This window comes from Plectrocnemia conspersa, unplaced genomic scaffold, assembly GCF_051122295.1.
Source record: "Plectrocnemia conspersa isolate PC_06_02 unplaced genomic scaffold, ASM5112229v1 ptg000007l, whole genome shotgun sequence".
NCBI classification, from domain to species: domain Eukaryota; kingdom Metazoa; phylum Arthropoda; class Insecta; order Trichoptera; family Polycentropodidae; genus Plectrocnemia; species Plectrocnemia conspersa.
In genome coordinates, this window is record NW_028277171.1 from 4,891,108 (window position 1) to 4,904,487 (window position 13,380).

The 13,380-nt window shown below is 34.7% G+C and overlaps 1 protein-coding gene across 1 annotated transcript in view; it reads left to right on the forward strand.

Annotated features, from left to right (window-relative positions):
* The first annotated feature begins 247 nt into the window (after positions 1-247).
* The window catches only part of Rbcn-3A (rabconnectin-3 alpha), a 30,220-nt gene continuing 17,087 nt past the window's right edge, over positions 248-13,380 (forward strand). Inside the window, exons 1-25 of the mRNA XM_088188971.1 lie at positions 248-506; positions 2,823-3,020; positions 3,814-3,964; positions 4,094-4,161; positions 4,228-4,357; positions 4,431-4,557; positions 4,626-4,805; positions 5,197-5,324; positions 5,396-5,580; positions 5,649-5,724; positions 6,498-6,675; positions 8,895-9,094; positions 9,158-9,268; positions 9,340-9,518; positions 9,675-9,789; positions 9,853-10,078; positions 10,148-10,295; positions 10,361-10,769; positions 10,832-10,995; positions 11,062-11,207; positions 11,299-11,707; positions 11,769-12,068; positions 12,134-12,400; positions 12,700-12,882; positions 12,951-13,102. Of these exons, the coding sequence (XP_088045097.1) occupies positions 420-506; positions 2,823-3,020; positions 3,814-3,964; positions 4,094-4,161; positions 4,228-4,357; positions 4,431-4,557; positions 4,626-4,805; positions 5,197-5,324; positions 5,396-5,580; positions 5,649-5,724; positions 6,498-6,675; positions 8,895-9,094; positions 9,158-9,268; positions 9,340-9,518; positions 9,675-9,789; positions 9,853-10,078; positions 10,148-10,295; positions 10,361-10,769; positions 10,832-10,995; positions 11,062-11,207; positions 11,299-11,707; positions 11,769-12,068; positions 12,134-12,400; positions 12,700-12,882; positions 12,951-13,102 (4,517 nt within the window). The 5' untranslated portion in view covers positions 248-419. The remainder of the gene's footprint in view (positions 507-2,822; positions 3,021-3,813; positions 3,965-4,093; positions 4,162-4,227; positions 4,358-4,430; positions 4,558-4,625; positions 4,806-5,196; positions 5,325-5,395; positions 5,581-5,648; positions 5,725-6,497; positions 6,676-8,894; positions 9,095-9,157; positions 9,269-9,339; positions 9,519-9,674; positions 9,790-9,852; positions 10,079-10,147; positions 10,296-10,360; positions 10,770-10,831; positions 10,996-11,061; positions 11,208-11,298; positions 11,708-11,768; positions 12,069-12,133; positions 12,401-12,699; positions 12,883-12,950; positions 13,103-13,380) is intronic.

Here is a 13,380-nt window from a genome sequence, read left to right on the forward strand (position 1 = left end):
AATAATTAACTCAGCCAAGATAGTTTTTCAAAAGTCGAATTAATTTCATTATTTAAAAATAGTTTATATATGCTCGTTAGATCTTAGCTCTCTTTTTTAGACCGCTTAATTAAAATGCTTAGTTCGATAATGGCCAAAGGTTTAAAAAAAATATATTGTATTAGTATGAAATTATTATGCAATTGCCCAATCTGTGTGCGACTTAGTGCGTCAAGTTGTCGTCAGTGGGGCGCTTCGATCGACGAGTGTTGCCAGTGCGTCCGTCTGTCGCCGGAGACGGCCAGAGCGGAGGGCCGAGAGGCCGAGCGGCCAGCCGAGCCGTCAGCCGAGCTGACGAGCCGAGGCCGATCCACGAAGAAGGGGCTTCGCCCCCTCGACTCTCGCATTGCCCCCGCCCCGCCCCCCTCTGACGTTCCGCCATGGACCGGCACCAGGTGCTGAGCGGAGCCTGCAACCAAGGAGACACCTGCTTCGCCGCCGGCTCCGTCGAGGGCGTGCCCTTCACGGTAACGTTACATAATCCGTCTCTACTCTATTTGACGTTTGTCATATCGATGCGTCAGTGGCTGCCAATAAACAATGCGCTAGTCTGATCGTCGACGCGTATTTATTTAATAACAATACGATACGAAACTTCACACAAACGTCACATTCTTGTTGGAATCCATTACTACTTGTCTTTCACATTTTATGTATTCTGGTACCAAATTAAATAATATAAAAAGTAATAATAACACACGGTATACTGGATTATTTGTGCATGAAAAATTTCAATATATTTTTTTATAATAAAAAAAAATTATTGATACTGTAAATAGCAGCAAAACCAATTAAGGAGAACTGATATTAAATATATTCCTGTTGATTATTATAACTAGAGAGGTGCAAGAATAGATCGAGGGATCTTTAAAGATTGCTTCAAAACCAAAGTAAGAGAACATTTATAAAGTAAAGCTATATTGATATTAGATAATACTCATTCTCATTTAAATAAAAGCATATTGAAAACAAATGACTTTATATCAGTAAAATCTTCAGCCCCAAATGTTACATCTTTAAAGTAACCCATGGACCAGTAAGTTATTTCCTCAATCATACTACAATATCTTACTAGTCTTCTTAAAATTGCTTTTAGAATCACATGATATGGTCTAAAGTAGAGTCAGTGACACAAAATTTTTTTTTTAATTCAAAAAGGATAGTCTCAAAAAAGAGAAAATAAATAAACTAGACATTGACAAAAACTAACCTGAACCAAGTTTCTCATGCCAAAAACATAGATTATTTTGACTTATGAAATTCGAGGTATTAAATCATACATCTGCAGTTACACCAAAATCAAAAAGTGTGAGGTTATATCATTTTATCTCCTGCTTTTTTAAATTTAAGTTAAGAAAACTTACACACTTTTTTTAGTTAATCCTTATTATATGCATTATAATATTTTCATCAGGCATTGAATAAATTATATATTATTTATTTTTTACAGCTATGTTAAATTCACTAAAAACCCAACGTATAAAAAGTATTATTATACATATTAAAAAATATATATAAAAAGTTTAGAAAACACTAGACATTCTATATCTGTAGTGTTTTTAAGCGTCTATTTTATTTTATAATTAATATTACTTTATAATAAAAATTATATTTATGACAATTCAATATAAAAATATCAACCATAGTTTGAAATCTCTATACACAACTTACTAATCCTAATCATGTTCCAAGACAAACATGGAACTAAAAGTCTAATTAGAAACCATTGCACAACATTGTGCGAATTCGTTCACCTTCATAGTCAATCAATGAGTTAACCTTTGAGGCCTTTTTTGTGTATACACATATCACTCATCGCTACAAACTATTATTTCGATTTATACTTATTATTGTATTCTTAACCCATAAGTTTTATTTTATTTTACACTATGTGAACGTTATCATATATTCAAAGATAAAATGAGTGTGTGATAAATATTCACGATAACAAAAATCTATGCAAATAAGAAATATCGTTTTGAAACAATGCCAACAAATATTATATAAGTCTTATTTTTTGTGTATGTCTGATCAATTGCATAATTGTATTGTTATTACATTAGTTAAGATTGCCCATCCTCATTTCGGTAGCATAAATATCAGCCGTTGACAGCTGTTCGTCTCATGACAATGAATTATAATTAAGTAAGAGCAATTTGCATATCAAGGCGTGACATGCACTTATTCGAGCCTTGGAGAAAGATTTTATTATATTGAGGGACCGGAAAGAAATCCATTTAAGGTGTGAGTAAAGTTTGTATACAAAAAAGTATCAAATTTGTTATAGTGCTAATTTAATTTACACTTTGGCTTCTACTAGTGGATTCTATAAATAAGTTATATTTAATTAGTAATATATTACATATTACCTAATACCTTATTTTTCTTATTATTATTGTTCTTGATCAAACATTAAATCTTCCAAACCGTTTACTTATCACTAATTATGAGTTCTTTGACATAATAAATAACGAATTGAACTTTTGAACTGGCTTAAGTAATTCCGATTTATCGACAAATAATTTCCAATTACAAAGATACACTTTCGGGTAGTGAATATCAATATCATAAATTAATCAATTTGATATCTATTGAAATATAATTTAATTATAATATCTATTGAAATATAACGTATTTATTAAATTTTATCAATCAATGCTGTCTAAATATTATCTTAGAAGCGACGATATTATCAGTATGCTCTCAATTTTGTACACCAAAACAATTCTAGGTGACTCAACAAAATTATTGATACTTTATTAACATATTGTTTATAATTTTAGGCATACGCAGCAGGATGCAACATAGTAATCCTCGCCTCGAACTTCGAGCGAGTCCAGATAATACCTGGAGCTGTACACAACTATGTCAGGATTACATCACTGGACTGCAGCATGGACACGGGGAAGATCGCGGCCGCTTACGACAGCGAAGTCTGTATATTTGAACCCACCCCGTTGATCCACACCAGCTGCTCACATGTAAGTTTACTTTATCTCTTTTTAATCTTAAATACAAGCACAAGTAATTCTAATTTACACGTTGACGTGATTCTAATAATTCATATCACAGCAGATATTTTTAAGATGCGCAAAATCTTTCTGTTGATTAATCAAATACCTTTCGATATGAAATATACTTAGATATAACTAGCCATACCTGTCTTTGATATTTTTTGCTGAATTATTTTCATTTACTGTAGTGCGGGTATTTTGGATGTGTTTGCAAAGACATACTATAATATTGCCGTTTAAATAATTATTGAAATATATATCTACTTAAAATATTAATTTAAAAAGAGTAATGTTTATCTAAAAATTCGCAGCAGAACGTTCTGGAAAAAATCATTTCAAGCGGCTGACATATTGTTATAGAGAATAGAAGATTTCGGATACTTTGGTCAATTAATGACTATACTGTGCCTATCCTCGATTTTAAGTTATTTAATGTCCTTAAGAAATTGTGAAGTAGCCGGCGCCGACACCATATTGCAATTGCTTAACTCGGACATGTCCTTTCCGAAGTCTGGTTAAATTATGATGGAACTAAAACTGCCATTGAAATAACCGAGCCTGTCGCAGAACCAATTTGTAACGCTTGTGCTTTGAACATCACCATATTTTTTGTTCTCTCGCTCACATTTACGCCCGATTTGTCACAGTCGTCTGGTTAAGGTCTTCAATTTCGTAATCGCGATTAACATACCTGCATTCATTATATATTATGACGCGTTTTCATGCTGAGTTTATTGCTGATTATTTTATTATATTGCAGGGTTTGGAGTATCGCTGGGTCGAAACCGGAAGATTGAGCGCTGCCGGACCGTTGACGGCTATTTCTTGGAATTTGGAAGGCACTCGCCTTCTCACCGGCGGAGAACTTCTACAGTTGTGGCATCAGGCTAATGCTCACGAGGAAGAACCAGGTATAAAATATTTTTTTAAATACTTCCCACTAATATTTATATGTATGTAATTCAAGAATTGTTGTTCATAATATTATTCTTTATTTGTCACCAATTTGGGGGCTTTCTAAACCTTGAGATATTTTTTAGAGCGGACTGGAGTCATATTCGAAATAGGTGGCGGTGAAAAAGAAGGAAAGAACGAAGAAAATGAAGCCGTATGTTGGAACATTTGTATATTATGAAGTAATTTAAATGTATTTTAATTGTGAATAATAATTTAGAGCTGGACGTGCGTTTGGCGTTGCCATACAGCAACTCCAGCTTATCATCTGGCTTTCTCTCCCGATGGCACACTATTTGCTACGTCGGGAAAGAATGACCGCCTTGTCAAAATTTGGTATCAAAACAAAGGTACACATTTAAATATTTAATGGGGTTAAACCGTCTTTAATGCATGTAGTACTATAATTTTATATTATTACAGTACGCTTCACAGCGAAGAGCGTCGATCATTCTAGTCCGACTGATCTAAACTATGGATTTATCTACATCGCTCATCCTAGAGCGCTTACACACTTGTCATGGAGGAAAACCAGCAAATACATGCCCAAGTAATTTGACGAAATGTTAAAAATACGTATACTTAATGAAAAAAAGCTCATCAGAATATGTTTTTAAGGGGGAGTGTAGGAAATATGCTGGTGACGTCTTGCTTGGATAATATATGCCGAGTTTGGGCTGAAACACTTCCTCCTGAAGAGGGCTGGTGGCCGGGAGTCGGATGGCTGCATACCAATATGGGACGACATAGAGCTCACAGGCATAAGCATCGCTTCATGCAAAGATTGAAGCATATGAAGTAAGTATTAAGACTTAAGTTTATATTCCATTATGGTATTCATAATTTCATTAGTGGAGTAGAGATTCAATAATTTTCCAAATTTACTGCACTGTTTTATCTCAAGAGTCAGTGGACAAAAACAAATACATGCAAAATTCACGTTACCGCTAAGAGAGTAGAACAGAATTAAAACAATTTTTTTAAATAAATAAAACATTAAAAAAAAATTAAAAAACCTGTATAAAAATAACGGCATTATCATCAAACTACAGTAAAACGTTTTTTAAACGACTTTTCGTCCATTTGTTCGTCATAATTGTCAGACGTTGGATTCAAAAGCCCATAGCAAATTATATTTTTAAAACCTCATTTTTCATGTTTGTTTAACAAAAACTTATTTTATTTGCAGAACATGTTTCCATATTCGGCGAACTGCTCAATCATCAAAAGAAGCAGGACCTCCAATTCCGACACTTCCTTCTACTTACAGTGTTCATGATTTTCACAATAATTACCAAGCAAACGCACCATCAGCTGGTCAGTAGTTTGATCAACTTCTAAAAAAATATAAATTTGCAAATTATTATTATTATTTAACACGTTTACAGGATTACATTTCCATCTGGCGGCTTCGATCAATGCCGAAACTGATATTCCGCTCGTACCATCTATGCGAGCAACAAGCACCAGTAACAATTTGCTAAGGCCACACTTCATCTTGCATTGGCTGCACAATAAAGAAATGCATTTTACTCTTCAGGCGGAAACTTTACTCCACGATCTCACTAGAAAGGTTATATTATATTAACCTGCAATATGATTCAATTCTGTTTTACTAATACAATGTTTTCTAATCTTTAGATATTGAAAGAGGAAGCTGAAGAGAAATTAGGAGACGGTCATAATCAAAACCCTCATAACATGGAGGATGAAATGAGTATGTTCCTCTATTAGCTGAATTACTTTGTTTAAATTTATTTTAATTAAATAATTGAGGATAGCTTTGATAAATATACTTAGTAGTAGTTATGGATCTTTGGTAACGTAACGTTATTTCGGGGTTTTGTCTTTCAGAACCAAAAAAGCCAGCAAAAATTAACAAGTCTTGTTCGCAAGACGAAAATAGCAACAGCGACGAACAACAGCATACAGGTTTCAGTAATTAGTCAAAGTGATCGCAATTGTGTGTTCGAGATTCGATTGTGTTTTCCTTATGGTTTTGTTATAGTTTTTGTTAGTAGGCACACGACAGTACTTGCAGCATATCGACTAGCATGTAAAATAAAAAGTTGCACACTATGTTCGCGTTGCACATTGAAAAACTGCCAACACTAGTTATATTCTATGGCAAAATGATAGATTTTGTGATATCACCATAAACATGTTTTGATGAATAGAGTTTAAACGCACAGCACTGAGTTTTACGTCCGCTGAGACGATCTGCAAATCAATGGACAGTTTGAACATTAATATTTGAGCGATGATAAAAAAATATAACTATGTAACAATATAAATACTTTCAAATAAAGAATACTATATTTACTTTATTATCCTTTAAAAGTTACTATAACAATGAGATTAAATAACCATTGATTTACGGATGTCCTATATTGGTTTATCTACGGAGTATTTGTTTTGATTTTGGATAGATTAGTTTTTTGTTTAGTGTATTATGTATTCCTCCTTTTAATTAATTATTCATATTTACAGGTAGCGCAAATCATAGTCTTTCGAATACTACATCAATGAATTCGATGGCGACTGATTTTACATGCACAAATATACCGGATTCTCTGGACACAAAAATTGAGACGTTACTCCGAGATTGGCATCACAGTCCCGACTTGCTTTTCTCTATTCATCCCATTGATGGCAGCTTTTTAATATGGTACGTGATATGTATCACTGTAATGTCTTCCAATGAGAAGTATAACTTTTGGTTTTTCCGTGAAAATGTCATATTGAACTTCACTCATTCGTGTTACATGCCTAGCACACTAAATTTAGGTGAAAACAAATAAAATTGGATCATTATACGGAGCTGGATCTATCACTTTTTTGCTACACTTTTATATATCAGGTTAACTAATTGGTCTGTGTTTCTTTTCTTATATTTTCAAAAATGTATAACTTTTAATAAATTAACAATAATTTCACTATTCTTTCGTTGCTTGTATCAATGATGCTATTTAGTAACGGGATGTTATTTGTTTCGATATTTTCAACCCAAAATCAACATAATCTTAGTTGTCGCATTATGATCGAGTTTTGACTTATAATGCGACAATCGCAGTTAAAAATATTTGTAATGTAATGGGCAGGGATGCCATTAAATTTAGAAAATGTCAAATGTGGTTCTAAAAATATCGTTCTAAAAATTTTGACAATAAATATCTACGTAAAAGCGGGTAGTCCTTAGGGGTTGTTAGTGAGGATATTAGGGCTGCCATCAAAGCAGGTCCAAGATTAACGATACAGAAACTAGCACAAAAGCTCTAAAAAGTTTGGATAGGTGTAATTTTTCAGAACATGGGTATCTCATAAATTGTCATGAAAAGCTTGCGCAGCTAATCTCAATATGCCAATAATTTAATGATTCTAGAACAGAAAGATTTATTTTTGAGTCGAATTGTTACTGAAGATGAGAAGTGAATCCTTTACTTTAACCCGCAACGTAAAAGGCAGTGATTGGACGCCAATCAACCCCCCCAATTCCAACCTCGAGAACAGGATTACACCCCAATTAGATAATGCTATGCATTTTGTGAGATATGAAGGGTATAATTCATTATGTGTTATTGCATTATATGCAGACAATTACGACGACACATAGTGTGCTCAGCTAATTTGTTTAAAAGCCACTCGAGCCATAAAACAATGATATTCTCTTATAAATTAAAGAAGGGTAAGTGCTCGCCCTCATGTATCAAAAAAGACGATTAAAAAATCAATGGATTTTTTTGGGAACTCCTTTCTCACCCACCGTATTCTTCAAACATTGCTCCAAACGATTATCATTTATTTAGATCCCTGCAACAATTTTTACATATGTGGAAAAAAATATTTTACAAAAATGGATATAAAAAACGACATTTATTGCTTCCAAAAATTATTTTTGAAATCAGATATGAAAATATTGATTAACATCGGTAGAATAATTGTAGAAAAAGATGGAGAATATATAATTTAGTAAAAGTATTACACGTTTTAATTTTTAATTCCTTTAATCCGCACATAAAAAACGCAAAGACTCGCGGAACAACCTGATACTTGGTTTAATCATTATTTATATTCAAACCAATGATATCCAACATTGAGTTAAAGTGCCACCTTACGTGCTTCCGATTGTACTTAGATTCTGAAACTTTTCTTGAACTCGTTATTTGGGGGGGAGACAGGTGGGGATATTCCCCCCCCCCCTCTTGAATTTGGCTAAAAAATGCATGTCATTTAATGAAATATTATGAATTTTAATGAAATCGAAATAATAAAAAAACAACCACTGACTGACTAACTTTTGCCCCTCCCCCTTTAGAAAAAAAATTAAATTAAAAAAAACAGTCAAATCTATCCAGAAAATATTTTTTATAATAAGTCATTTCAGTGAAATAATGTATAAATGTTACAGTGAACGTGTATTTTTCGGTGAAGTTATATTTTCACTAGTTAAGTCCAAATACATTTTCGCCGGTAGATAATTATTTCTACTAGCTAAATTATAATATAACTGATAAGCGCCAGTGAAATTATATGCTGCTCTAAAATGTCTATGAAACTCAATTTGACAGTTGCGAAATGTACATTTTCTGTTCAAACTCAAACCAGATCGACATTACATGTTGACATTATCAGTTTTCTTAGATATACCTAAATCATACATGCTGAATCACTATTTCTCTTTTGATGCTATCATACGATGATGAGAGTCTTCAAACACATTATGACTGTGAATGCCATATTCCCTAGTTTTTTTTTATGGATAGAGCCTGGGAATATGGTATGTATATACATATATGTTTAATAAAATTGCGCTAAGCATTAACTGATAAAACCATTAATTTATCAAATATAATTGTTGCTGTGCTAAGGTTACGTTTTTTGATGCAGGGTAGTGGAATGGTTGGACGAATATCACCCAGGATCTTTCCGACAAGCACAAGTTTCCTTCAGCACTCGTATTCCAGGTGCTTTTCCTCTAGGAGACGCTACCACAATGTCTACTTCAGTATCTTTATATCACACTGCTGGATTGTTACTTCACGTACGACAACGAGCAGCAAAAGCTCAAGATCCTCACGCTGCTCCTGGTATTAAAAAAAAAAACAATTCGACAATCATGGATCGATTATTATAATTATATTTTTGTATAGATGCTAACACAAATGAAGTCTTAACGCCGTTGGCGAGCGTTCAAGAAGAAAAGGAGGAGGCAGAATGGCCGCAGCCTGGTGATAACGCGGAAACAGCGACAGATTCCCAAGGTTTGCCTTTTTAACTGAACTCTTATTGAGTGCTTGTCATTATTCAAACGATGACTATTCATATTCAACAGGCAATAAGGACAATAATGCGGACAAGGATGCTGATAAAGAAGGCGACGATTCTAATGATAACAAGGATGATTTGCTGAGTGCTCCTCCGTGTCCCGTAATCTCCATGGTCACTAACCACACGAACGGAACGTTGAATTTATGGCAGTTGACGTTTGCCGACAAGTCAAAGTTTTCTCAAGTAAGATTTTGCAAGTCTGTTATATTCATCGAATAAAGACAATTTTAAATTGCGATAAGAGTAATTTAAAAATTATGTAAATAAACAAAATCTTAATTCAATGGGTAGATAGTGTAATTGTCGATTAATTGAATACTGATTTGTTATTGTTTTTAGGTGCTATCTATAGGTCATGCATCAAGAGCATCTGGTCACCGATTCAGAGTCAATGACATCACTTGTCATCCCGTTTTACCATTATTATTGACGACTAGTCATCATAACACAACAGGTATGTTTCAAAAGTGTGAATTAAAAATTATTAGATTGTGATAATATGATAATATTATTATAGAAGCAGTAGAAGATGCAGAAGGGCACGATTCCAACATACAAGGTGATGGAACACCTTATAATAATAACCTAGACAATGGTGGCTTTTGTTCCGAGCTTATACTATGGCGTGTCGATGCTGTGGGTCCTTTATCGAGATCCGGCGGTGTTGGCGAACTAGCTAGGATCAATTCACCTCATCCGTCGGCTTTCAGTAATGTTGCTTGGATACCTACTCTCCTTCCTAGGTATATATCAATTATGCTCACCATTAAATTAATATGAACCTAGTTTTGATTATAGTTCATATATTTTAGTACGACTTTGGGAAATTTATCTAATTCTCCATCGGCTTGTTTCGTGGCCAGTGACGGTGAAAGCTTGAGAGTCTATCAAGCGGTGATTGATGCGAGGACTTTGCTAGCCGAAGTCGCAACTTCTCAAAGGCGCTATCAAAGCATGGTGGTACGTTTAAATATTATATAATATTTTTTTAAAAGAATATATGTTAATAGGCATATTGTTGCTAGGATTCGATGATGTCTATATCAACTGAGTCTTCAATGGAAGGCGTGCATCCGTCACCGCTTCACGATCGTGTAAAAATCGTATCTCAACAATCGACAGCTAGACCTGGCTGTGTTATTCAATTAGACGCAATCGCCGATGCAACACACGATTGGCACAATACACAGTTCTTGCACGTTTTCCAAGAACAACTCATCACTGGAGAACGGCTGACCTTGCCTAATACGACCAATGTGACTAATAACATTGGAGCGCCAAGTTTGATGGAGTCGGAGTTGGACGCTATGGTTGATTTGCAACAATCTGCTATATTTGAAGAACCGTTTTATATTGTCATATTGGAAAGGACAACAACTGGCACTACGGTGCACATGTGGAGATTGATCATAGCTTCGCAGCCTGATAATAGTGGTAAAATTTGAAATAATAATAATATTTTTAAGTTCAATTCTAATTGTATTTTTGTAAAATAGGTGATATTTTGACTGGTAGTATGATGTACGTTCCTGACAGTGCGTTAGTTCAAGACGTCGAAGAAGGAGAAGATGGCAGAAAGAGATCTGTGTCAATAGCCGATCCTGCCGGAGGTCCAACTCCAGTGCCTCCGTCATCGCACGTCGTCATTAATACAACAAAAGTATTATTATTGTCAACTTATTATAGCAACGTTAAATATTATCATTTAATAATGAATATAACATAGGTGTGCTCGTGTGAATTACCGTTGCCTCCTGGAGTCGAAGTTATTCATGCTAGTCCAGCAGCGGGTCATTTGAGCTCAGCTTCCATATATCCAGCTTGCTTTGCTCCATACATAATTACAACAGCTTGTTCAGATAGTACTATACGGTAGTAAAAATCATATTTAATAATATATTATACTCATTTTTTTATTAATTTTAATGTATTATTAAATATGATTTTTATTCTAAAATTTCAGATTCTGGCGATGCAACGTATCTAAAAAATCTCCCGGAAAATTCGAATACAATTGGTGTGAATGGGAAATGATCAATAAAGATGAAGAATCTGCTATCGATATTTCTGGACAACCATTGAATATAAGCGCAGCTTATTCCGGGCGTATAGCCGTCGCCTATAAACATGGAAAATCATTCACAAGACCCGGTCGGCACGGTCCTGATGGCTCAAATGCCGATCCCGCACGCTACGTGAATCTTTGCGTAGCTGTTTACGAATGCGAGAGCACTGGTGGATCTGAATGGCTGCTCGAAGACACTATCCATCTTAAAAACATTCATCTACCGCGCGTCAGGATAGATCCGCATCTTGATCTAAGCTATCTATATGATACGAGGTTCTTGCAGAAAAAACATAAAGTGGCACAAGTAAGTTACAATTAGCTTAATTAAGATTATATATGATTTGCTTATAAAAATTATGTTGTAGGTTTTACAAAACTTGTCTCATGAAGATCTACGCACACCCAGAAACGGTGATAGCACTATTAGCTCTGATTCTACCAAAGCGTCCGCCGGACTCTTGGCCGTTCCATCATTCAGTACTTTACAATCTTTGAGAAAGAGTATAACGGAAAATGGTAACACATGTCCGCTCACACAGAAACATTTGGTGCAGTTGGATTGGGTGTCCAAAGAAGACGGATCGCATATTTTAACAGTTGCTGTCGGTTCTAAAATTCTGCTGTTCACTCCAGTTTCCAGTGATCTTGCTCAAGCCAATATGAAAGTAAGGAATCTATGATTTATAAACTAATAAATAAGTGCATTTTTAATATATATTTTTACGAATAGGCCATGAAGGAATCAATCAATGCAAACAGACCTTTATTACGTAAAGCATCATCTTTAGCCGTACCGCATTTCGTCGATGAAATCAGATGGATGAAGCTTCGTGTGATTGATCTAAAAACAGCTGATGGATTACCACCGTTGCCAATGCAAATATCTTGGGTCAGAGATGGAATATTAGTCGTCGGAATGGATTCAGAGATGCACGTTTATTCACAGTGGAAACCTAACACTAACAACTATGTGACTAATCATAGTCTGATGCATCAGGTATTTTTTATAAAAAATTGACTTTTATTCAGTTATAAAAATGTATTGGGTGCTATTAAACAGGGAATTATTTTAAGAGATATGTGCATTAAAATAAATACTTTGTTCCATAAAACAAATTATTTGTGCATCAATGTAAGGTAAATCTTCAGATTTTTCTTCGGAAGAGTGTTCATTTCAGATATTTATTCATAAGGTGTTCACTGTTCTGACCAACAGTAATGCACAAACAATTCGTTTTATAGAACAATTATTTTATATATTGCTCATTTAAATTGTCCTCATTTGTATTTAATCAGGAGTCTGAAGATGGGCCCGATACGAGGAATTTACGTGATGAAGATTTACGCCCGGCTGGCGAAAACAGACGACGATTGGCTCATGTCAGTTCGATGCCTCATTTGTCAAGGGTTTCATCTATCAATCTACAGCTTATGGATCGTGACGTAAAAAAACGAAAACCGAATCAACCCGAGCAACAAGTGTGTTTTTAGATATGTGATGTTAAGATGTTAAGACTGTGATGTTAACATATTAAGCATACTTCTAGCCCGTTCTCGATTACATGCCTGATTACGGCCTGTTTGAAGCGTCTAGGATGGCATGTCCGGTTTTGCCTCAGTATCATCCCAAGCAGCTGATGGAGTTGCTCAATAGTGGTAAAATCCGATGGGTCAAAGCTATATTGGCACATTTGGTTAGGTAAGTGTATTCTATGAGTGATACCCAAAAAGTTACCAGAAATGTTTTTTTTATCTTCACGAATAAGCAGCAACTTATCTATACGTGGTTTAGAAGATCTTGTTGAATTTTTAGATTCAGGTGACTTCTTAGCTGGACCTGATCTGACGTGAAAGTGGGAAGCAGCTGCTGGGTCGTCTTGGTCTATTATTGTCTAATAAATATCTATTCTTTGCGTAACTGCGATTCAAAAATCAGTAGAATTGACAACGATATAATTTTATAAAATGCAGAACTGA